This window comes from Capricornis sumatraensis, chromosome 6, assembly GCF_032405125.1.
Source record: "Capricornis sumatraensis isolate serow.1 chromosome 6, serow.2, whole genome shotgun sequence".
NCBI classification, from domain to species: Eukaryota; Metazoa; Chordata; class Mammalia; order Artiodactyla; family Bovidae; genus Capricornis; species Capricornis sumatraensis.
The window spans coordinates 86,123,552-86,150,380 of record NC_091074.1 but is presented as its reverse complement, the minus strand read 5'-3'; the positions used below and the strand labels follow the sequence as shown (position 1 = coordinate 86,150,380).

The 26,829-nt window shown below is 37.5% G+C and overlaps 1 protein-coding gene across 2 annotated transcripts in view; it reads left to right on the top strand.

Annotated features, from left to right (window-relative positions):
• The window catches only part of GKAP1 (G kinase anchoring protein 1), a 79,653-nt gene that overhangs the window by 42,758 nt on the left and 10,066 nt on the right, over positions 1-26,829 (top strand). Inside the window, exon 8 of one of the 2 annotated variants that reach the window (XM_068974241.1) lies at positions 10,373-10,525. The exons of the other annotated variant lie outside the window; for it this stretch is intronic. Coding sequence (XP_068830342.1) covers positions 10,373-10,525 — 153 coding nt within the window. The remainder of the gene's footprint in view (positions 1-10,372; positions 10,526-26,829) is intronic. 2 annotated transcript variants of the gene reach the window in all.

Below are 26,829 nucleotides of genomic sequence, written 5' to 3'. Positions count from 1 at the left end.
GACAGTTTTGTACAATTGAAGAAATTTAAATATGAGTAGATATTATAATGTTTTGTTAGGTGTGATGATGTTATAGTTAAATTATAAAATTTATTTTTTTATAGCTTACTCCATGTGAAGTTTGAGATGAAATGTCATGTTAATACTATAAAATAGCTAAGTGAAAAAGGGGATGGGATAAATTGTTAAGAAATTATAATGACTGTTAAAGTAGTTGTAGAGTATACAGGTGAAATTTTTCATAATAAAAAGTAAAACAAGCAAAATGAAATTATGTTGTTTTCTGATGCATCTATAAAAGTAAAAGATGAAAATGATAAACACTAAATTTGTTACTCTTGTGGAGGGCACATAGTATAGGTAGTAGTCTAGTTTTTTAAGTAAAATAGTAGAATCATGGGTGTCCTTTTTTAAAAAAAGCTTTATTCAGTTATAATTTACATAGGGCAACATTCACCTATTTTAAGGATATAATCCAATAATTTACAATAAATTTAAAGAACTATGCAACCATAACCATAGTTTAAATCTAAGACATTTCTGTCATCCCCCAAAGTTCCCTTATATCCATTTGTAGTCAGTCTCAACTCCATCTTCAGCCCCTGGCAAATTCTGACCTGCTTTGTGTTCCTATAGATTTGCATTTTCTGGTAATCTGATGTGAATGGCTCCCAGGTGGCGCTAGTTAAATAATCTACCAGCCAATGCAGGAGACACAAGAGATGTGGGTTCGATGCCTGGGTCGGGAAGATCCCCTGGAGAGGGAAATGGCAGCCCACTCTAGTATTCTTGCCTGGGAAATCCCATGGACAGAGGAGCCTGCTACAGTCCATGGGGTTGCAAAAAGAGTCAGACACAACTGAGTGCATGCATACATGTGCGCACCACACACACACACACACACACACACACAATGTGAATGGACTCATGTATTCTTTTACATCTGACTTCTTTCACTTAGCAAAATGTTTATTTTGTTTGTTTGCTAGACTGTGCCACATGGCATGTGGGATCTTAATTCCCCAATTAGGGATTCATCTCACATCCTCTCTATTGGAAACCTAAAGTCTTAAAACACTGAACTGCCAGGGAAGTCCCTAGCATAATGTTTTTGAGGTTTTTCTGTGTTGTAGTGTGTCAGTAATTCATCTTACTTTATTGTTGAGTAGCAGTCCATTGCATACATGTTGTTTATTCCCTAGTTGATGGACATTTGCTATGAACATTTGATGCATGTCTTTGTGTGGAGGTGTTTTCATTTCTCTTAGGTGGATACTTAGGAGTGAAATTGCTGGGTTGTATGGAAATTTATGTTCGACTTTTATTTAAGTGTCTTGTCAAGCTGTTTTCCAAAGTGACTGTACTGTTTATCATTCCCACCAGCAACATAAGAGGGTTCCAGTTTCTCCACATCCCTGCCAACACTTGATATTGTCTCTTGTTTTGATTATAGCCAGTGGCTATATGAGTGGCTATATAATTTTAACTTGCATTTCCCTAATGACTAGTGATTTTGAACGTCTTTTTATTTACTCATCAGCTATTCTTGCATCTTATTTGAGGAAATATTTATTCATGTCTTCTGCTCATTTTAAAGTGTGTTGTCTTCTTATTGTTTTCTAAAGTTCCTTTAGAAAGGCCTTAGAAAGCATCACTACGAGCAAAGCTAGTGGAGGTGATGGAATTCCTATTGAGCTATTTCAAATCCTGAAAGATGATGCTGTGAAAGTGCTGCACTCAGTATGCCAGCAAATTTGGAAAACTCAGCAGTGGCCACAGGTCTGGAAAAGGTCAGTTTTCTTTCCAATCCCAAAGAAAGGCAATGCCAAAAATGCTCAAACTACTGCACAATTGCACTCATCTCACATGCTAGTAAAGTAACGCTCAAAATTCTCCAAGCCAGGCTTCAACAATACGTGAACCGTGAACTTCCTGATGTTTAAGCTGGTTTTAGAAAAGGCAGAGGAACCAGAGATCAAATTGCCAACATCCGCTGGATCATGGAAAAAGCAAGAGAGTTCCAGAAAAACATCTATTTCTGCTTTATTGACTATGCCAAAGCCTTTGACTGTGTGGATCACAATAAACTGTGGAAAATTCTTGAAGAGATGGGAATACCAGACCACCTGACCTGCCTCTTGAGAAATCTGTGCAGGTCAGGAAGCAACAGTTAGAACTGGATATGGAACAACAGACTGGTTTCAAATAGGAAAAGGAGTATGTCAAGGCTGTATATTGTCACCCTGCTTGTTTAACCTATATGCAGAGTACATCATGAGAAACGCTGGGCTGGAAAAAGCACAAGCTGGAATCAAGATTGCTGGGAGAAATCTCAATAACCTCAGATATGCAGATGACACCACCCTTATGGCAGAAAGTGAAGAGGAACTAAAAAGCCTTTTGATAAAAGTGAAAGTGGAGAGTGAAAAAGTTGGCTTAAAGCCCAGCATTCAGAAAACGAAGATCATGGCATCCGGTCCCATCACTTCGTGGGAAATAGATGGGGAAACAGTGCCAGACTTTAATTTTTTGGGCTCCAAAATCACTGCAGATGGTGACTGCAGCCATGAAATTAAAAGATGCTTACTCCTTGGAAGAAAAGTTATGACCAACCTAGATAGCATATTCAAAAGCAGAGACATTACTTTGCCGACTAAGGTCCGTCTAGTCAAGGCTATGGTTTTTCCAGTGGTCATGTATGGATGTGAGAGTTCGACTGTGAAGAAGGCTGAGCGCCGAAGAATTGATGCTTTTGAACTGTGGTGTTGGAGAAGACTCTTGAGAGTCCCTTTGACTGCAGGGAGATCCAACCAGTCCATTCTGAAGGGGATCAGCCCTGGGATTTCTTTGGAAGGAATGATGCTAAAGCTGAAACTCCAGTACTTTGGCCACCTCATGTGAAGAGTTGACTCATTGGAAAAGACTCTGATACTGGGAGGGATTGGGGGCAGGAGGAGAAGGGGACCACAGAGGGTGAGATGGCTGAATGGCATCACTGACTCGATGAACGCGAGTCTGAGTGAACTCCGGGAGTTGGTGATGGACAGGGAGGCCTGGCGTGCTGTGATTCATGGGGTCACAAAGAGTCGGACACGACTGAGTGACTGAACTGAAAGTTCCTTTAGATATTCTTATTGCAGAACCTTTATTAAATATATGACTTGCAAATGTTCTCTTCTAGACCATGACTTGCCTTATGTTCTTAACATTCTTTTGAAAAACAGAATTTTGCAGTCTAGTTTATTGATTTTTTCTAAGTCATGCTTTTGGTGTTCATTTAATAACTCTTTACCTAAGCCAAGGCCACAATGATTTATTTTATGGTTTTGATTCTTCCTTGAAAGTCTATGATCCATTTTTTTCGTTGTAGTAAAATACACATAAAATTTACCATTTTAGCCATTTTAAAGTATACAGTTTAGTGGTATTATGTTCATGTTGTTGTGTGCCCATCACCACCATTTGTCCCCATAGCTCTATTCATCTTAAAAAACTTAAAATCTGTACCTATTAAATAACAACTCCTCATTTTCCCTTGCCAACATTGGCAGCTACCATTCTACTTTCTGACTTTGACTACTCTATGTAGCCAATAGAAGTGGAATCATACATAAATATTTGTCTTATTGTGACTGACTTATTTCACTTACTGTAATATCCTCAAGTTTTCATCTGTGTTATAGCATATTGCAGAATTTCCTTTGTTTTTAAGGTTAATAGTCCAGTTTATGTATATACCACATTTTGTTTATTCACTTGGTGCCAGTCACTTGGGTTGCTTCCATGTTTTAGCTGTTGGCAATAATGCTGCTGTGAACATGGCTGTACAAATACCTCTTTGATACTCTGCCTTCAGTTCCTTTGGGAATATGCCCTGAAGTAGAATTTCTGGATCTTATGGTAATTCTTTTTAATTTTTTGAGGTACTTACTGCTTTTGTACAGCAGCCATACTACCAACAGTGTGCAAGGGTTCCAGTTTCTCCACTTCATTGCGAACACTTGTCTTATTTTTTTCTGGCAGTACCCATCCTAATGGGTCTGAGGTAGTATCTCATTGTAATTTTGATTTGCACTTCCCTAATGAAGTGATGTTGAGGATCTTTTCATGTGCTTATTGGCCATTCATTTGTCTTCTTTGGGAAACTGTCTGTTGTAGTCATTTGTCCATTTTTAAAAGTTAGTTGTTTGGTTGTTGTCACTGAGTTTTAGAAGTTCTCTGTATATTCTGGATATTAATCACTTATCAGATACATGATTTGAAGACATTTTCCCCCATTCTGTGGGTTGACTTGTATTCTTGTATTCAAGCAGTATATGGGATACTGCTGAATCCTGTTTCCTGATATTTTGTTGAGGATTTTTGCTTGATGTTTCATAAGGGATATTAGTCTGTAGTTTTCTTTTCATGTAGTGTCTTTATCTAACTTCAATATCAAGGTTATGCTGGCCTCATGAAATGATTTAGGAAGTGTTATCTTCTCTTCAGATTTTTGGGAAAATTTTGAGAAGGATTGATTTAGTTCTTATTTTTCTTTTTCTCTTTTAATTGGTAGAAAATTGCCTTACAATGTTGCTGGTTTCTGCTGTACAACAGTGTGAATCAGTCATTATTTTTTATATGTATATATATATATATATGGATATATATCCCCTTTCTCTTGATCCCCTCCCTCCCCCCATCCCACTCCTGATTTAGTTATTTAAATGGTAGAATCACCAGTGACACCATCTTGTTCAGGGCTTTTCTTTGCTGGGAGATTTTTGATTACTGATTCAGGCTCTTTACTGTAATAGTTACAGGTCTGTTCCAATTTCTGTTGTTTGTGATTTAGTCTTGAAAGGTTTTGTGTGTCTAGGAATTTCTCCGCTTCATCTAGGTTATCCAGTTTATTTCACATATATGTGTTCATAATACTCTCTTATAATCATTTCTGTGTAATGAGTAGTAATGTCCCCATTTTTATTTCTGATTTTAGTAATTTGAGTCTTCTCTCTTTTCTTTCTAAGCCCATCTAGCTGAAAATTTGTCAATTTAAAAAATTTTTTTGAAGAACCAACTCTTGGTTTCATTAATTTTTTTTCTTCTCTATTTTTCTTTTCTCTACTTTGTGCTAATCTTAATTAATTAATTTAACCTTAATCTTAATTTAACCTTAATTTCTGGATTCCAGCCTATACGTAAGTCTTTGTTGGGGAGGGGTAACTTTGACAATATGACTTTTAAATTTGCATATTCTGAGGTAAATCATGCAGTTTCTACTCCAAAATAACTTTTTCAGAGGTTTTGAACTTAAGGGCAGTTATTCTCTTATTTTTTCTGTTTCTCGTACATACATAACTTAGTTATCTTTTGTGGCTGGAATAGATGTTTTCGTATTTTGTGTTTGCCAGTCTTTTTCTCTTCTGACTTACTGTTAGTGTTTAATAATTGGGGGCTTATAAAATTAAATGAAAAGTTCTAATTTTGATTATTTGGACAGAAAATTGAAATTGAATTGGCTAGACTTATTAAAGAATATGTGTTCTTACACTTGCTGCATTTTTGTCTTTTTTTTTTGAGGTGTGCATGTTGTGAGAGGTGGGGTGGTATGTGGTTTATTTATTTTTGTTTCATTTCTATAGTTTCATATCAAGGTGTCTTTTGAGAACTTCTGTCCTTAGGCTGAAAAGAAAGCTTATGCCTCACTAAAAAAAAAAAATCAAGGACAAAATTTGGGATAGGCATGCTGGTAATGGTTCGGTTCAGTTCAGTTCAGTCACTCAGTCGTGTCTGACTCTGTGACCCCATGAATCGCAGCACACCAGGCCTCCCTGTCCATCACCAGCTCCCGGAGTTCACCCAAACTCATGTGCATCAAGTTGGTGATGCAGTCCAGCCATCTTATCCTCTCTTGTCCCCTTCTCCTCCTGCCCCCAATCCCTCCCAGCCTGAGAGTCTTTTCAAATGAGTCAACTCTTCGCATAAGGTGGCTAAAGTATTGGCATTTCAGCTTCAGCATCAGTCCTTCCAAAGAACACCCAGGAATGATCTCCTTTAGAATGGACTGGTTGGATCTCCTTGCAGTCAAAGGGACTCGCAAGAGTCTTTTCCAACACCATAGTTCAAAAGCATCAATTCTTTGGCACTCAGCTTTCCTCACAGTCCAACTCTCACATCCATGCATGACTACTGGAAAAACCATAGCCTTGACTAGACAGACCTTTGTTGGCAAAGCAATGTCTCTGGTTTTTAATATGCTGTCTAGATTGGTCATAAATTTCCTTCCAAGGAGTAAGCGTCTTTTAATTTCATGGCTGCGATCACCACCTGCAGCGATTTTGAGCCTCCCAAAATAAAGTCTGACACTGTTTCCCCATCTATTTGCCATGAAGTGATGGGACCAGATGCCATGATCTTCGTTTTCTGAATGTTAAGCTTTAAGCCAACTTTTTCACTCTCCACTTTCACTTTCATCAAGAGGCTTTTTAGTTCCTCTTCACTTTCTGCCATAAGGGTGGTGTCATCTGCATATCTGAGATTATTGAGATTTCTCCTGGCAATCTTGATTCCAGCTTGTGCTTCTTCCAGCCCAGCATTTCTCATGGTGTACTGCTTCCTTGGTGGCTCAGAGGTTAAAGTGTCTGCCTGCAATGCGGGAGACCTGGGTTCGATCCCTGGGTTGGGAAGATTCCTCTGGAGAAGGAAATGGCAACCCACTCCAGTATTCTTGCCTGGAGAATCCCATGGACAGAGGAGCCTGGTGGGCTACAGTCCACGGGGTCGCAAAGAGTCAGACACGACTGAGCGACTTCACTTTCACTTTCACTCTGCATATAAGTTAAACAAGCAGGGTGACAATATACAGCCTTGACGTACTCCTTTTCCTATTTGGAACCAGTCTGTTGTTTCATGTCCAGTTCTAACTGTTGCTTCCTGACCTGCGTATAGGTTTCTCAAGAGGCAGGTCAGGGGTCTGGTATTCTCATCTCTTTCAGAGTTTTCCACAGTTTATTGTGATCCACACAGTCAAAGGCTTTGGCATGGTCAATAAAGCAGAAATAGATGTTTTTCTGGACTCTCTAGCTTTTTTGATGATCCAGTGGATGTTGGCAGTTTGATCTCTGGTTCCTCTGCCTTTTCTAAAACCAGCTTGAACATCTGGAAGTTCACGGTTCACGTATTGCTGAAGCCTGGCTTGGAGAATTTTGAGCGTTACTTTACTAGCATATGAGATGAGTGCAATTGTGCGGTAGTTTGAGCATTCTTTGGCATTGCCTTTCTTTGGGATTGGAATGAAAACTGACCTTTTCCAGACCTGTGGCCACTGCTGAGTTTTCCAAATTTGCTGGCATACTGAGTGCAGCTCTTTCACAGCATCATCTTTCAGGATTTGAAGTAGCTCAGCTGGAATTCCATCACCTCCGCTAGCTTTATTCGTAATGATGCTTTCTAAGGCCCACTTGACTTCACGTTCCAGGATGTCTGGCTCTAGGTGAGTGATCACACCATCGTGATTATCTGGGTTGTGACAGTCTTTTTTGTACAGTTCTTCTGTATATTCTTGCCACCTCTTCTTAATCAGTAGCTATCAAAAAATACAGGACAAAAAGATTGGAGCTGCAGTCTTTAAAGTAGTGAAATCCAGAGGCTGATTAGTTACCATCATTATGCTATACCTGAGTTTCCCAGTGGCTCAGCAGTAAAGAATCTGCTTGCAGTGTGGGAGAGGCAGTTCGATTCCTGGGTCAGGAAGATCCCCTGAAGTAGGAAATGGCAACTCACTCCAGTATTCTTGTCTGAAAATCCCATGGACAGAGGAGCCTGGCATGCTAAAGTCCTTGGGGTCACAAAAAAGTTAGACACAACTTAGCAACTAAACAACAACAACAAAGGCAAGAATACTGGAGTGGGCTGCCATTTCCTTCTCCAGGGGGTCTTCCCAGCCCAGGGATCAAACCCAGGTCTCCTGCATTGCAGACAGACGCTTTACCATCTGAGCCACTAGGGAAGCCTGCATGGAAGCTCAATAGTGTTTTAAGCATTGTTGTATTCATTGCTTTAAAATGAAACGTTATCAGAATATACTGGGAAGTATTTTATGAAGCAGATTTAGAGTTCTGTCTATACCACTTAGCAGGAGAATCACTAGTGGGTAAGTTAAACTTCTTGTGACCATTATTATTTTCTGGGAAAATTATTCTTGCTCTATCAGTTTCTTAATGATATTAATGAGATTCAAATAAAGGGATGTTTCTGTAAGTGTTTTGAAATATAAAGTACTCTACAAGCATTTTGTATTCCCTGGTGGCTCAGAGGTTAAAGCATCTGCCTCCATTGTGGGAGACCTGGATTCAATCCCTGGGTTGGGAAGATCCCCTGGAGAAGGAAATGGCAACCCACTCCCATATTCTTGCCTGGAGAATCCCCTGGACGGAGGAGCCTGGTAGGCTACAGTCCATGGGGTCGCAAAGAGTCGGACACGACTGAGCGACTTCACCTTCACCTTCACCTTCACCTACAAGCATTTTAAATATCATTTGTATATATTAAGCACTGATACTTGTTTTTGTTTCTTTCAAACTCTTTCTAAAAGATAATGTAAAAGGAAGAGGATGGACAGTCATTGAACTGTTCGGTTATTTGTTCACAGATATAATTGAAATGGGTAAAATAGGGAATGTTAAAGCTCAAGAATGTGAGACATAGGGAAAACCTATAATAGAGAAAGGAGCATTTTATTCAGTCTGTCTTATGACAGGAAAGGAAATGATACTTTTCTTAGAGAACATATAAAATCTGTAATTTTACATAGTTGAGTAGATTGTGATAAAATCATCTCTTTATCATTCATGTGTAAAATATATGTAAAAATTGTTTTCAAACAGTAATACAAGGCTAGAGTAGTTAAGGCAGTGTGGTATGGCATAGGGTAGACATGTAGGTTGACAGAGTAAAGTTGAGTCTAGAAAGAAGCTTTAATATTTATGTTGAATTAATTTTGAACAAGAATGTCAAGACAAGTTCAATGGGAAAGTAATAATCTTCTTAACAAATAATGCTAGGTAGCTACATGCAAAAGCTCTTAGAAGAAAATGTAGACGTAAATCTTGGTGACCCTGAGTTGGGCAGTGATTTCTTGGATAAATTGGACTTTGTCAAAGGTAAAACTTCTGTGATACCAAGGATACTTCTCACATCAAGAATGTGAAAAGACAAGGCACAGAATGGGAGAAAGTATGTGCAAGTCATGTTGTTTTTAGAATATATAAAGATCTCCTGCAACTCAGAAATAAAAAGTAACCCAATTAAAACTTGGGCAAAATATCTGAATAAATATTTTTCGAAAAAGATATACCAATGTCCAGTAAGCACATGAAAAGATACTTAGCACAATTAGCCATCAGAGAAATACAATTCAGAACCACAATGAATCTCATTCACACACACTTCACACTCACTGGAGTCTTTATAATATAAAGAGATGCATAATAACAAGTGTTGGTGAGAATGTGGTGAAGTTAGAACCCTCATACACTAGTACACTGATAGGCTGTAAAATAGTACACTCACTTTGGAAAACTATTTGGCAGTTTTTCAAATGGTTACACAGAGCTACCATACGTCCCAGAAAATCTACTTACAGATATATACCTGAATATATAAGAGATCTGAAAACATGTCCACACAAAAACCTGCATGAATGTTTATAGCAGCAATATTCACAGTACCCAAAAGAAGGAACAATTCAAATGTCCATCAACTGATGAATGGAGAAATAAAATATGGTCTATCCATTAATGGGATATTATTTGGCAGTAAGGAATGAAGTGCTGATAGATGCTATAATATGGATGAACCTTGAAAACATTTTGCTAAGTGAAAGAAGTCAGTCACAAAAGACCTTATACTATATGATTCCATTTATATCAGATATCCAGAATAGCCGAATCTATACAGACAGAAAGTAGATCAGTGTTGCCTAGAGAACAACTCAGGGGTCAGGAATTAGGAGAGAATGGGAGATGATGCTAGTAAGTTGTGGGTTTCTTTTTGGGCTGATGAAACTTTTTGAGTGGGTTATGGCTGTACAACTCTATGAGTATATTAAAAAATAATTGTGCTAATTAATTAAACGGATAAATTGTATGGTACATGTATAAAAATAATTTAAAAATAAAGCAATTACCCAACTCAAAAAATGTAAAGAAAAGGATATTTGCATATGTGTTTCTGCTGATTATCACCTGAAGATAGAGAAGAATCAGATGGTTGATTTGTCTCTTAATTATAATTTTTCTTTCATTTTCCATGCTTCTAGTGGCCAACTAGGTTTATTAAATGTGTGCACTTTTGTGTTGATTGATAGTGAATCTTAATTCATTTTTGACAGGAATTGAGTTCTTCTCAGACTTTGTCACATGATGGAGGATTCTTCAATAGACTGGAAGATGATGTTCATAAAATTCTTACTAGAGAAAAAAGAAGAGAACAGCTTACAGAATATAATGGAACAGATAATTACACAGCTCATGAACACAACCAGGCATGTAAAATAGAAAATTCTCTTAAAATCACAGTGAAATTATTTTTCATTTTTTAAAAATGTAAACAGTGGAATTCAATTATGATTGTATAAAACTGTAGTTTTAGTGTATTATCTTAGTCATTATTACACATAGATATTTATATTAAAAAGTGTGAGGTGCTTCATTAATTTGTTAATATTTATTGAGCATGTGCTATAGTGCTCAGTATTGTTAGGCATCTGTATCGGGGAGTGGGAATATCAAGATGGTTAAGACCATCCTTGACTTAGACACTCAGGGTAGTTGGGGATAGGAGGAAGTAGACTGTAAAGAGAATATCACTCAGCATGATGAAGGATTTAAGAGGGAGAGAAACAATTTTAAAAAAAAAGTTTTTAAATAGAAAAGATAATAGACCACTCCTTGGGTAATTGGGAAAGGTATATAAAGAAGTGACATTTGCAGTGGATTTGAATGCAAATAACTGTATAAACTGAGAAATAGAGAAAAACCTAAGGGAACTGCAAGAGCAATGGCCCACAGCAATGAAAAGCCTTTAGATTGAATATTCAGGAAACTGAAAAATTATGCATCTAAGAAGTAAAGACTTAAGTGAGTGTGGGATAACATGATTAGAGAAATGAATTGGAATTAGGTTATAAATGTCTTTTGATGTGAAAATAAGAAGTTAGAATTTTGTCCTGCAAACCAGGGGTTACAAACTATAGTTGGTCTGCAGTCTGATTTTGTAAGGCTCACAAGCTAAGAATGGTACTCACATTTTAAGATACTGTTTGGAAAAATACAGGAAAAAAAACCCAAAAGATATTATCAAATAGAGACCTCTGAGTTTGCATTTATTTTTCCCACCATAAACCACCAGTGTTCTATTTTACTTCCTTTTGAACTATGAGTCTGTTTTTTACCTTCTTTTGCCCTCTAGTCTATCAGTAACTATCTTCTCAGCATAGAGCTTGTAATAAATAATTTCAGTCATGTCCCCATGAACGCTTTCCCTTACTTCCTTGATTTTCTGTATTCCCTTCATTTCAGTATGCAGCGTTTGCTTTCACAGTCCTGTCTGCCTTCTCTATTACAATTTAATTTCTGTCTAACCAGGTATTGCTGGACAATACTCTTTCCCGTTTATATTCTCTTCTGAAAATCAGTGCTGTGTAACTTTTGCCATATCCTCATTTCTACTTAATGGTGGTTTGATTCATTTTTTTCTGACTTTAATAAATTCCTTTCAGTGGCTATTTCACATTGAAAAGCCCTTTTTCCATCCTTTTACTGTCTTCAGTGGATGTTAGTTTTTTGTTTCCTCTGATAAATTCAGTCATTCAACAAATTAAACACTTAAACTGTGTTGTTATATAGGACACACAGATGGAGCCAGACTCTTAAGAATTTTTTATTCCAATGCACCAGTAATATCGCTTTATAAAAACACTGTATGACATGAAAATTTATTTTCAGCTTAGTATGGGACATTCTTGCCTGCCCTCAGGTACTTGTGAGCTTTGTCCTTTCTAGCACTGAATTAAATTTGGTGTTTTCCTGAGTTGCCTTGACTGTAAAATTTTGTGTACAATGCAAGCAACCATGTTATCACTTATAGGTAGTGTATTTGTTTCCTCTTTTTACGTTGATTTTGATTTTTCCCTTTGTGGTTTATATCTTATTCTTTAAGCCATCTCAGATCATTGTAAGAATGATATTAATATACTTGAGCAAGTAATTAGGTGTTTCACATCTTTTGTAGAGCAAAATTTACACATAAGTTAAATTATTAATCAATGTTAGTGATATTTTTAAGTCAAAGTGACAGTCAGTGTAGTAGAAAGAGAATATAGTCTCTGAAATCAAAGAAGCCTAATAACACAAAATACAGCACTGCAGCTTGTCAGGTCTGTTATATTGGAATGAAATTATCTGTCTTTCATGCACTGTTGTTATGAAAGTTAGCAATCATGGTATAAAATATTAGAGCATTTGTACACAGCATGTGCTTAATAAAGATCATTGTTTTTATACAAGGTAGGAAAAGTGGAAAGTCAAAAAAAGGTAATTCATAGGAATAGAGATGAGAGATGGCTTTCTTAGGAGAAAATAATTTTTGAATTGGAATTTAAAGGACAGTAGAATTTGAACATGTGGTGGTGAGGGAGGAGAAGCTGGAATGCCATGAATAAAAGGATTGAGGCAATAAAGTATAAACCAGTTTAAGACAAGATTCATTGAGGAGTGTAGTTTAAGTTTGGCACAGTGGGTTTGGAAGGATTGTGGAGGACTTAAAAGCCTGATTTATGATTTAGTCAGGAGATAAAAAAGAATTTTTTAAAGTTTTTGAGCAGAAGACAAAGTTCTACATGGTAATATTAATTTCACTGCAGTGCCTAGGAATAACTGAAGGAAGGTGAAGACTAGTGATGGGAATCAGACAATAGGCAGTATGGTGAGGATGTAGAAGAGCAAGAACAGATTACTAGTAGTACTGTCACTTGGTGTAGCCATTTTGGAGAACAATGTGGCATTAACTTTTACAGTTGAAGATGATGGGTAGACTGTGTGTTCTAGAAATTCTGCCTTAGATTAAACCCTGGAGACATGTTCAAGAAGAATGATTCAAGCTCAGTTGTTTGTGACAACAAAGTCAGTAGAAGAAATGAATGAATTATAGCAATACATAACAACATGAATGAATATCAAAAACATAATCTTTAATGAAATAAGCAAGTTACCAAATAGTAATAGTTTGATACAGTTTATATAAATTTCAAAAAATAGAAAGTTTAACTGATTGTTCAGGGATACATCTGTATGTTGTAAAAGACTATTAATAATGAAGAGAGTGACAAACACAAATTCATAATAGAGGATAGTCTCAGCAATAGGGGAAAAGGATACGATTGGGAAGAGAAATGTGGGGGATGTCAAAATATTGGTAATGTTTATATAATCTGCATATTAGTTTGTTTTTCTTTTTACTTGCCATGTCAATTTATATATTCTTTGGCACATGTAAAATTTTTCATAAGTAAAAAAGTTGAGTATTTTGTCATGTCATTGAGTGTAGTGGGGGAAAAAGGAATATTTGAGGCCATTTAAAAATACTCTTTTTTTATCTACCTCCTTCCTCTCCTCCTCACACTCCTTTTTCAGGGAAACCCTTTTTGCAAACATTAAAATCATTTTAAACTGTGTATTAGTGTACCAGAAATTTTTAAAGGTGAAAAATACATCCATGCTAATTCAATCAGTCTTTAACATTTGGTTTCATTTTTGTATAGTACTTTCCCATTACTATACATTTTGTATAGCACTTTTAAAACACTACATGCATAGGTATTTTTAAAATAACTAACAGTAAGGAATGTAGTTTTTGTATCCCCTTTTCTAAACTGTAGTTATATTCTGTCAAGTCAACATTCTGAAATTGTTCATTACTATTTTTTTAAACTATTTTCTGTAAGTTTTTTTTTAAGGTTTATTGTTTTATTTATTTTGGCTCTGTGGGTCTTTGTTACTGCACACATGGGCTTTCTCTAGTTGCAATGAGCAGGGGTTACTGTTTGTAATCCTATGGTGCGCAGGCTTCTCATTGTGGTGGCTTTTCTTCTGCAGGGCACAGGCTTTAGGTACTTGGGCTTAGTAGTTGTACCAGGGACCTAGGGCACAGGCTCAATAGTTACGGCACACTGGTTTAGTTGTTCCAAGGCATTTGAGATCTTCCCAGACCAGGGATCAAACCCATGTCATCTGCATTGGCAGGCAGATTCTTAATCACTGGACCACCAGGGAAGCCCTATTACCCTATTACTGAACACCTAGGTTGTTTAGAATTGGTCACCTGGTATTCATTGAATATATTCATCTATTTACTTTTTTGATGAATTTGTCCTTGGAATAAATACATTCTTAAAAATCGTAGTTGCATCAAAGCATGTAAACACCTGTATTGCTCTTGATATGTATCAACATTGTCTTCTGGCAGCAGGATATGAAGTTACTAACTTCGCCGCAGCTTCATTGTGTTGTGTGTGAGTGTGTATGCGTGCTGAGTCACTTCAGTCATGTCCAACTTTGCGACCCCATGGACTCTGTAGCCCATCAGGCTCCTCTGTCCATGGGATTCTCCAGGCAAAAATACTGAAGTGGGTAACCAATCCCTTCTCCAGGGGATCTCCCTGACCCAGGGATCGAACCCAGGTCTCCTACATTGCAGGTGGGCTCTTTACCATCTGAGCCACCAGGGAAGCCCACAGCTTCACTGGCATTCCCTCTAATGGTCTTTAGGGCTCTGTTTTATTAACTGCCTTTGTAGCGTATTTCACTCTGTTGTTCTATGAATACCTTAGGCTCACTATGCTGAACCTTGAGGTCATCATTTACTTCCCAAACCAAGCATTCAACTTGACTTCATCATTTCTGTTTGGGGTTTTGTCATTTTATCCAGATATTCTGACTGTGAATCTCCCTTTTCACTTTTCTGTTTCTCAAAGTTTGGGAATTTTTAATCTCTGAAATAGTTCTCAGATATATCTTCTCTTCCACTTTACATTTCTCTTATTTAGAATCTCATTATCTCTTACTGGTATTATTTCAGTAACCTAATAAGACTTCCTGCCTCCTGCCTTCTAATTCTAGGTAATTTATCTTATACACTGTTAATAGATGACTTTTTAAAGAGTAAGACTTCCATCCTGCCACACCATGTACTTAGGCTTCAGTGGCTGTTGAATCATTTACTAAAGCCCTCAAGCTTTTCAAATGAAGAGTCCCAATCCATTTAACCAGTCCTAAAATAAATTTAGTAGGTTGCTACCAGCACTCTCAAAAAAAAGTCATCAGCATATATGACATCTTTTCATATTTTATGACATTTGTTCCAGTGTACATGTTTATATACATAAATACAAATATATATACATACACTGACATGTTTATGTATTGAGTCATGATGTAAAACATTCCTTAACATGGGTCACTGTCAAATAAGTTTGAAAGCATTGTTCTACAGTGTAGCTTCAGCCTACTAGTTATTACTTTAGTCATACTCTTTCCAGTTTTTTCTTCTAGCCAGATCAGAGCACTCCTGTCACAATGCTGAATCGTTCCCAGCTTTGCTCAAGGTTCATTTCACATGTCATCTACCCTGATGTTTTTTCTCATTTCCCTGTTCCAGCTCCAAACACAGAAAACCTGGATATGATCTTGCCTTTTTTCTCTATATCTTGTAGCATTTTGGTTTTCTTATGGCACATTTCACACAGCACATTTTTATTTGTTGTTTGTAGACTACAGATCCCTTGTGGACATAGATTTATATATCTTTTTATTTTCATTTTAGTATAATCTATTTAGAAGATAATTTTAAACTTTAATGAAATATAACACTTCATAAAAAATGAGTGTACCTTATAACAGTAAGATTTTCTGTTTTAAAAAGTGCCATTTGCAATGACGACCCTGTATGCAAGACAGGAAAGAAGACACAGCTGTGTATAACGGACTTTTGGACTCAGAGGGAGAGGGAGAGGGTGGGATGATTTTGGAGAATGGCATTCTATCATGTATACTGTCATGTAAGAATTGAATCGCCAGTCTATGTCTGACGCAGGATACAGCATGCTTGGGGCTGGTGCATGGGGATGACCCACAGAGATGTTATGGGAAGGGAGGTGGGAGGGGGGTTCATGTTTGGGAACACATGTAAGAATTAAAGATTTTAAAATTGAAAAAAAAAAAGAGGAGATTCTGCCTTGGGCCCGCCAGTGTAATAAACTGCACTCCACTAAAAAAAATAAATAAATAAAAAATAAAAATAAAAAGTGTCATTTGTTGTAAAAGTTCTAGAAATAACTAAGTGAATAGCTTAGTTAGAAATAGCTAAGTGAAGAACTTATAATGCAAAAATAAATATTTGAGGGCTTAATATACATTCGCTAGATATTATATTAAGTACTTAAATTTATTATTTCATCTAATTCTCACAGTTAACTGTGAAGATAACAGGTATCTTTATGATCGCCAGTTTGCAGATACAGTGGGAGAAAAACTGACCCTAATCTCATTCACCTGAAGAAAACTATCATTGATACTTTGTTGTGCTTCCACTTTTCTATATGGGTTTATACTTTCTCCCCAATAATGTAGAAATTTAACATGAACCACTTTTCAGTTACATACAGAGATGGTGAACATTTCAGATCATTAAGTAATACATTGACCCTTGAACAGCGCAGGTTTGAACTGCTTGTGTTTATTTACACATTGATTTTTTTTCTGTTGAGATTGGTTAAATCTGCAGATGCAGAGGGACCACGTATACAGAGGGCCGATGCTAAATGACCATATGTGTGGACTTTCGATTTCACAGAGGGTTCACATCCCTAACCCCAGTGTTGTCTGAGGGTCAGCTGTAATGTTTTTGCATGAAATAATTATGTTTATAGCTAAATTGTTTTCAGTTATCCACACTGAGAAAAAAATTTTAATGTACCAGTTTTATGTAATATTGCTTACTACTGAGATTGTACACTTTTTTGTTTTTAATTGGTCATATGCCTGTCATGTGACTGTGATCATTTTTTCTAGTTTTTCCATTTACCTTTTGATTTGTTTCAGTTTTTTGGAGACTTTTCATCAAGTTAAATATCAGTCTTTTCCTTTTTGTTTTCTCTCTTTCTGTTATGTTCAGAAGGGCTTTCTTTTTTAAAATTAATTTATTTTTTAATTAATTGATTTTAATTGGAGGCTAGTTACAATGTTGTAGTGGTTTTTGCCACACATTGACATGAATCAGCCATGGATGTACATGCGTCCCCCTTCCTGAAGCCCCCTCCTATCTCCTTCCCAATCTCATCCCTCAGGGTTGTCCCAGTGCACCTGGCCTGAGCGCCCTGTCTCATGGATCGAACCTGGATTGGTGATCTGTTTCACATATGGTAATATACATGTTTCATTGCTGTTCTGTCAAATCATCCCACCCTTGCCTTCTCCCACAGAGTCCAAAAGTCTGTTCTTTACATCTGTGTCTCTTTTGCTGTCTTGCACATAGGATCATCGTTACCATCTTTCTAAATTCCATATATATGCATTAATATACTGTATTGGTGTTTCTCTTTCTGGCTTACTTCACTCTGTATAATCGGCTCCAGTTTCACCCACCTCATTAGAACTGATTCAAATGTATTCTTTTTAATGGCTGAGTAATACTCCATTGTGTATATGTACCACAGCTTTCTTATCCATTTGTCTGCTGATGGACATCTAGGTTGCTTCCATGTCCTGGCTATTGTAAACAGTGCTGCGATGAACATTCGAGTACAGATGTCTCCTTCAATTCTGGTTTCCTTGGTGTGTATGCGCAGCAGTGGGATTGCTGGGTCATATAGCAGTTCTGTTTCCAGTTTTTTAAGGAATCTCCACAGTGTTCTCCATAGTGGCTGTACTAGTTTGCATTCCCACCAACAGTGTAAGAGGGTGCCCTTTTCTCCACACCCTCTCCAGCATTTATTGTTTGTAATCTTTTTGATAGCAGCCATCCTGACCGGCATGGGATGGTACCTCATTGTGGTTTTGCATTTCTCTGATAATGAGTGATTTTGAGCATCTTTTCGTGTGCCTGTTAGCCATCTGTATGTCTTCTTTGGAGAAATGTCTGTTTAGTTCTTTGGCCCATTTTTTGATTGGATCATTTATTTTTCTGGAATTGAGCTGCATGAGCTACTTGTATATTTTTGAGATTAATTGTCAGTTGCTTCATTTTCTATTATTTTCTCCCATTCTGAAGGCTGTCTTTTCACCTTGCTTATAAATTTCCTTTGTTGTGCAAAAGCTTTTAATTTTAATTAGATCCTATTTGTTTATTTTTGCTTTTATTTTCATTACTCTGGGGGGTGGATCATAGAGGATCCTGCTTTGATTTATGTCAGAGAGTGTTTTGCCTATGTTTTCCTCTAGGAGTTTTATAGTTTCTGGTCTTACATTTAGATGTTTAATCCATTTTGAGTTCATTTTTGTGTATGGTATTAGAAAATGTTATAGTTACATACATTCTTTTACAAGTGGTTGAACAGTTTTCCCAGAACTATTTGTTAAAGAGATTGTCTTTTCTCCATATTCTTGCCTCCTTTGTCAAAGATAAGGTATCCATAGGTGTGTGGATTTATCTCTGGGCTTTCTTATTTCTGGGCTTTGTTCCATTGATCTATATTTCTGTCTTTGTGCCAGTACATACTGTCTTAATGACAGTAGCTTTGTGGTATAGTCTGAAGTCAGGCAGGTTAATTCCTCTGGTTCCATTCTTCTTTCTCAAGATTGCTTTGGCTATTTGAGTTTTTTTGTATTTCCATACAAATTGTGAAATTATTTGTTCTAGTTCTCTGAAAAATACTGCTGCTAGCTTGATAGGGATTGCATTGAATCTATAGATTGCTTTGAGTAGTATACTCATTTTCACTTTATTGATTCTTCTGAGCATGAACATGGTGTATTTCTCCATCTATTTGTGTCATCTTTGATTTCTTTCATCAGTGTTTTATAGTTTTCTATATATAGGTCTTTTGTTTCTTTCACTTTAGTTCAGTTCTGTCGCTTAGTCATGTCCAACTATTTGCGATCCTGTGGACTGCAGCACGCCAGGCCTCCCTGTCCATCACCAATTCCTGGAGTTCACCCAAACCCATGTCCATTGAGTCGGTGATGCCATCCAACCATCTCATCCTCTGTCGTCCCCTTCTCCTCCTGCCTTCAGTCTTTCCCAGCATCAGGGTCTTTTCAAATGAATCAGCTCTTCACATCAGGTGGCAAAGTATTGGCATTTCAGCTTCAACATCAGTCCTTCAATGAACACTCAGGATTGATCTCCTTTAGGATGGACTGGTTGGATCTCCTTGCAGTCCAAGGGACTCTCAAGAATCTTCTCCAACACCACAATTCAAAAGCATCAATTCTTTGGTGCTCAGCTTTCTTTATAGTCCTACTCTCATATCCAACATGACTATGGAAAAACCATAGCCTTAACTAGACGGACTTTGTTGGCAAAGTAATGTCTGCTTTTTAATATGCTGTCTCAGTTCAGTTCAGTCGCTCAGTCGTGTCCGACTCTTTGCAACCCCATGAATCGCAGCACATCTAGGCTGGTCATAATTTCCTTCCAAGGAGTAAGCGTCTTTTAATTTCATGGCTGCAGTCACAATCTACAGTGATTTGTAGCCCCCCCAAATAAAGTCAGTCACTGTTTCCACTGTTACCCCATCTATTTGCCATGAAGTGATGGGACCAGATGCCATAATCTTAGTTTTCTGCATGTTGAGCTTTAAGCCAACTCTTTCACTCTCCTCTTTTACTTTCATCAAGAGGCTCTTTAGTTCCTCTTCACTTTCTGCCATAAGGGTGGTGTCATCTGCATATCTGAGGTTATTGATATTTCTCCCGGCAGTCTTGATTCCAGCTTGTGCTTCCTCCAGCCCAGCATTTCTAATGATGTACTCTGCATGTAAGTTAAATAAGCACGATGACAATATACAGCCTTGACGTACTCTTTTCCCTATTTGGAACCCGTTGGTTGTTCAATGACCAGTTCTAACTGTTGCTTCTGGACCTCCATACAGATTTCTTAAGAGGCAGGTCAGGTGGTCTGGTATTCCTATCTCTTTCAAAAACTTGCATAGTTATATTGTGATCTACACAGTCAAAGGTTTTGGCATATTCAATAAAGCAGAAGTAGATGTTTTTCTGAAACTCTCTTCTTTCTTGATTATCCACTGGATGTTGCCAATTTGATCTCTGGTTCCTCTGCCTTTTCTAAAACAGCTTGAACATCTGGAAGTTCACAGTTCACATACTATTGAAATCTGGCATGGAGAATTTTGAGCATTACTTTGCTAGCATGTGAGATGAGTGCAATTGTACAGTAGTTGGAACATTCTTTGGCATTGCCTTTCTTTGGGATTAGAATGAACACTGACCTTTTCCAGTCCTGTGGCCACTGCTGAGTCTTCCAAATTTGCTGGCATATTGAGTGCACCACTTTAACAGCATCATCTTTTAGGATTTGAAATAGCTCAACTGGAATTCCATCACCTATACTGACTTTGTAGTGATGCTTCCCAAGGCCCATTTGACTTCACATTCCAGGATGTCTGGCTCTAGGTGAGTGATTACACCATCTTGGTTATCTGGGTCATGAAGATCTTTTTTGTATAGTTCTTCTGTGTATTCTTAACCACCTCTTCTTAATATCTTCTGTTTCTGTTAGCTCCATACCATTTTTGTCCTTTATCGAGCCCATCTTTGCATGAAATGTTCCCTTGTATCTCTAATTTTTTTGAAGAGATCTCTAGTCTTTCCCATTCTATTGTTTTCCTCTATTTCTTTGCACTGATCACTGAGGAAGGCTTTCTTATCTCTCCTTGCTATTCTTTGGAACTCTGCATTCAAATGGGTATACCTTTCCTTTTCTCCTTTGCTTTTTACTTCTCTTCTTTTCACAGCTATTTGTAAGGCCTCCTCAGACAGCCATTTTGCTTTTTTGCATTTTTTTTCTTGGGGATGGTCTAGATCCCTGTCTCCTGTACAGTGTCACGAACTCCGTCCATAGTTCATCAGGCACTCTGGCTATCAGATCTAGACCCTTAAATCTATTTCTCACTTCCACTGTATAATCATAAGGGACTTGATTTAGGTCATACCTGAATGGTCTATTGGTTTTCCCTACTTTCTTCAATTTCTGTCTGAATTTGGCAAGAAGGAGTTTCTGGTCTGAGCCACAGTCAGCTCCCATTCTTGTTTTTGCTGACTGTATAGAGCTTCTCCATCTTTGGCTGCAAAGAATATAATCAATCTGATTTCAGTGTTGGCCAGCTGGTGATGTCCATATGTAGAGTCTTCTCTTATGTTGTTGGAAGAAGGGGTTTGTTATGACCAGTGCGTTCTCTTGGCAAAACTCTTATTAGCCTTTGCCCTGCTTCATTCTGTACTCCAAGGCCAAATTTGCCGGTAACTTCAGGTGTTTCTTGACTTCGTGCTTTTGCATGCCAGTCCCCTATAATGAAAAGGGCATCTTTTTTGGGGTGTTAGTTCGAAAAGGTCTTGTAGGTCTTCATAGAACCATTCAACTTAAGCTTCTTCAGCGTTACTGGTTGGGGCATAGACTTGGATTACCGTGATATTGAATGATTTGCCTTGGAAACGAACAGATGTCATTCTGTCACTTTTGAGATTGCATCCAGCTACTGCATTTCGGACTCTTGTTGACTATGATGGATACTTTATTTCTTCTAAGGGGTTCTTGCCAACAGTGGTAGATATAATGGTCATCTGCATTAAATTCACCCATTCCAGTCCATTTTAAGTTGCTTATTCCTAAAATGTTGACGTTCACTCTTGCCATCTCCTGTTTGACCACTTCCAATTTGCCTTGATTCATGGACCTAACATTCCAGGTTCCTCTGATATTGCTCTTTACAGCATCAGACCTTGCTTCTATCACCAGTCAAATCCACAACTGGGTGTTGCTTTGGCTTCGGCTTCATCCCTTCATTCTTTCTGGAGTTATTTCTCCACTGATCTCCAGTAGCATGTTGGGCACCTATAGACCTGGGGAGTTCGTCTTTCAGTGTCCTATCTTTTTGCTTTTTCATACTGTTCATGGGGTTCTCAAGGCAAGAATACTGAAGTGGTTTGCCATTCCCTTCTCCAGTGGACCACATTTTCTCAGAACTCTCCACCATGACCTGTCTGTCTTGGGTGGCCCTACACAGCATGGCTCATAGTTTCATTGAATTAGATAAGGCTGTGGTCCATGTGATTAGATTGATTAGTTTTCTGTGATTGTGGTTTCACTGTGTCTGCCGTCTCTCACCACCTGCTGTCTTACTGGGGTTTCTCTTACCTTGGACGTGGGGTGTCTCCTCACAGCCGCAGCTACTGACCTTGGACGTAGGGTATCTCCTCTCATCCGCTCGCCTGATAGATTTATTCCTTAAGTATTTTATTCTTTTCATTGCAATGGTAAATGGAATTGTTTACTTAGTTTCTCTGTTTTCTCATTATTATTGTATAGGAATGCGAGGGATTTCTGTGTGTTAATTTTATATTCTGCAACTTTACTATATGCATTGATTAGGTCTAGTAATTTTCTGGTGGTGACTTTAGGGTTTTCTACGTAAAGGATCATGCCATTTGCAAACAGTGAGAGTTTTACTACTTCTTTCCAATCTGGATTCCTTTTATTTCTTTTTCTGCTCTGATTGCTGTGGCTAAAAGTTCTAAAACTGTTGAATAGTAGTGGTGAGAGTGGGCACCCTTGTCTTGTTCCTGACTTTAGGGGAAATATTTTCAATTTTTCACCACTGAGGATAATGTTTGCTGTGAGTTTGTCATGTATAGCTTTTATTATGTTGAGGTATGTTCCTTCTATTCCTGCTTTCTGGAGAGTTTTTTATCATAAATGGATGTTGAATTTTGTCAAAGGCTTTCTCTGCATCTATTGAGATAATCATATGGCTTTTATTTTTCAATTTGTTAATGTGGTATGTTACATTCATTTATTTGCAGATATTGAAGAATCCTTGCATCCCTGGGATAAAGCCCACTTGGTCATGGTATATGATCTTTTTAATGTGTTGTTGGATTCTGATTGCTAGAATTTTGTTAAGGACTTTTGCATCTATGTTCATCAGTGATATTGGCCTGTAGTTTTCTTTTTTTGTGACATCTTTGTCTGGTTTTGGTATTAGGGTGATGGTGGCCTCATAGAATGAGTTTGGCAGTTTACCTTCCTATGCAATTTTCTGGAAGAGTTTGAGTAGGATAGGTGTTAGTGCTTCTTTAAATTTTTGGTAGAATTCACTTGTGAAGCAGAAGGGCTTTCTTATTTGAAGATTATAGCTATTCATATTATATAGAAACTGAAAGTGAAGTCGCTCAGTCGTGTCCGACTCTTTGGAACCCCATGGACTGTAGCCTACCAGGCTCCTCTGTCCGTGGGATTTTCCAGGCAAGAATACTGGAGTGGGTTGCCATTTCCTTCTCCAAGAGATCTTCCCGACCCAGGGATTGAACCCTGATCTCCTGCATTGTAGGCCGACACTTTGCCATCTGAGCCAATAGGAAAGTCCCATATTGTATAGATTTCATGTTAATACTTCAGTGGTTTCATTTTTTTAATTAAAATAGCATTTTATATTATTCAATGATTATATACTTAGTATAAAACAATTTTGATGAATGGAAATTTTTAAACAGTAAAGTGAAATCTTCCATAATCTCACATTCTAAGAGAGTGTTAAAAGTGTTGTTGTATATCCTTCTAGGATTTTTTCTTTGCATGTAGTATTATAATTTGGGGGTCAGGGGCCATATTTTATGATTCTGTATCATCATTTTTGGGCTTCCCTGGTGGCTCAGCCTTTGACTGTGTGGATCACAATAAACTGTGGAACATTCTGAAAGAGATGGGAATACCAGACCACCTGACCTGTCTCTTGAGAAACCTGTATGCAAGTCAGGAAGCAACAGTTAAAACTGGACATGGAACAACAGACTGGTTCCAAATAGGAAAAGGAGTACGTCAAGGCTGTATATTGTCACCCTGCTTATTTAACTTATATGCAGAGTACATCCTGAGAAACGCTGGGCTGGATGAAGCACCAGCCAGAGTCCAGATTGCCAGGAGAAGTATCAATAACCTCAGATATGTAGATGACACCACCCTTATGACAGAAAGTGAAGAAGAACTAAAGGGCCTCTTGATGAAAATGAAAGAGGAGAGTGAAAGAGTTGGCTTAAAGGTCAACATTCAGAAAACTAAGATCATGGCATCTGGTCCCATCACTTCATGGCAAACAGATGGGGAAACAGTGGCTGATTTTATTTTTCTGGGCTCCCAAATCACTGCAGATGGTGATTGCAGCCATGAAATTATAAGACGCTTACTCCTTGTAAGGAAAGTTATGACCAACCTAGACAGCATATTGAAAAGCAGAGACATTACTTTGTCAACAAAGGTCCATCTAGTCAAGGCTATGGTTTTTCCAGTGGTCATGTATGGATGTGAGAGTTGGAATGTAAAGAAAACTGAGCGCCAAAGAATTGATGCTTTTGAACTGTGGTGTTGGAGAAGACTCTTGAGAGTCCCTTGGACTGCAAGGAGATCCAACCAGTCCATCCTAAAGGAAACCAGTCCTGCGTGTTCATTGGAAGGACTAATGATGAAGCTGAAACGCCAGTACTTTGGTCACCCATGTGAAGAGCTGACTCATTTGAGAAGACCCTGATGGTGGGAGGGATTGGGGGCAGGAGGAGAAGGGGACGACAAAGAATGAGATGGTTGGATGGCATCACCGACTCAGCGGACATGGGTTTGGGTGAACTCTGGGAGTTGGTGATGGACAGGGAGGCCTGGTGTGCCGCGGTTCATGGGATCACAAAGAGTCAGACACGACTGAGCGACTGGATTGAACTGGTGGCCCAGTGGTAAAGAATCCACCTGTAATGCAGATAACATGGGTTCAATCCCTGAGTCAGGAAGATCCCTTGGAGAAGAAAGTAACAACGCAAATCAGTATTCTTGCCTGGGAAATCCATGGACAGAGGTGCCTGGTGGGTACAGTTCATGGGTTCACAAAAGAGTAGGACACAACTTCACAACTAAATAACAAAACATCATAATTTTTGGTGATTTCCATTCTTATTGTTGGGCATTTAAATTGATTTCCAATTTTTTGTGGTAATCTTCTGTGAACATTTTCATAGATACTCCCCCCTCACTTATCTATTTAGATGAATTCCTAGAAGTAGATTCCTGGGCCTTGCATATCTATTTAGATAAATTCCTATTAATGAGTTTCCTGGGCCATTATAATAGTATGTATATTGCTAATTTTGATGCAAATTTTTTTTCCAAAATCATATTATACTGTCATGTTTTTCTCTAGGCTTCAACGATGCTTGCCTCTTTGTAGCCTTCAAACACTCTAGCTCTTTTCTGCCTCAGGGCCTTTATATTAATACATGCTCTTCTTTCTACCTGGAAGGCTCTTACCTTCCTCCACTTTTTACTTAGGCAGTTCCAACCCAGTCACTCAAGGTTCATCTTTAAAGTGTCAGGACCTCAAAGAAAGCTTCTCTGATGCACTAGGGAATAACCCACATTATTCCCTTTATAGCACTGTGTTTCTTTTATTCATTGCTTAAACCCAGTTTCTAATTTCAGCATTTCATAATGTAATATCTGCCTTCTCCACCAGACAAATCCCATGAGTGCAAGAATCTTTTCTGTTCACTGTTGTATACCCAGCACCTAGCAGCTAGGTGCTCAATGAGCATTTTGTTTTATTTATTGTTAAATTGAAGGATAATTGCTTTACAGAATCAGTGAGTATTTTTGGAATAAAATTATGTTGCCATGTTACTCATTAGATAAAGAGAACCAATATATATTCTCATGAAATATGACTTTTGGTTGTTTTTTTGCATTTAAATTAAGATGGCAGGGATTTAACTTGATTTTTCCCAGTTAGCCATTTGTCCCATATCCTACCATTATTCTGTAATTCAGTCTTTTCTGACTTTAAAATATTATAGTTGGTTATAATAAATTCTCAAACCTCTTTCTGGACTTCCTTTTCGGGTACGTTGCTTTGTCAACCTAGGTACCATGACATGCTATTTTAATCATTTTTGCTGTATAGTATATAATTACTTGATAGGCAGGTTCTATTGCATTAACTTTTGTTTCTGTCCTGTATTCTCTCAGATAAAATTTTGACTATCTTGCTAAGTTCCAAAGAAGAAAACTCTATTGGAATTTTATTGAATGTACAAAGTAATATTTAGTATTGCCATCAACAAACATTCTTTGTTCTATCCTTTTCAATATTTTATCATTCATTGATCCTGAAAATTACTAAATTTTATTCTTAGGGATTTTTTTTTATTGCTGTCAGGATAAAATGTTTTTTCTTACTATATCTTATATGTGTTAATTGATGATATAGTAAAAAAAACTAATTTGGGGTTTTGTATTATTATTTGTTTTGTACTTTTCTCATAAGTTTTCAGTTCTTTTAGGTTTTTAAGATAAACTAATAACAACTTGTCACAAACCACTTTTAGTATGTTTACTCCAGGATGGAAATATTTCAAAGCTCTCATATTGTTCTAGATTACATTTGTAGTTTGAGATTAGGCATAAATATCTTATTTGCTTGTACTGTCCACAGTTACAGTTGTAAAATTGAGTACAAGTGGAAATGTAGTTAACAGTTTAGGTTGCTTTAGAAAATGAATTAAAATTGTGATTTTTTTT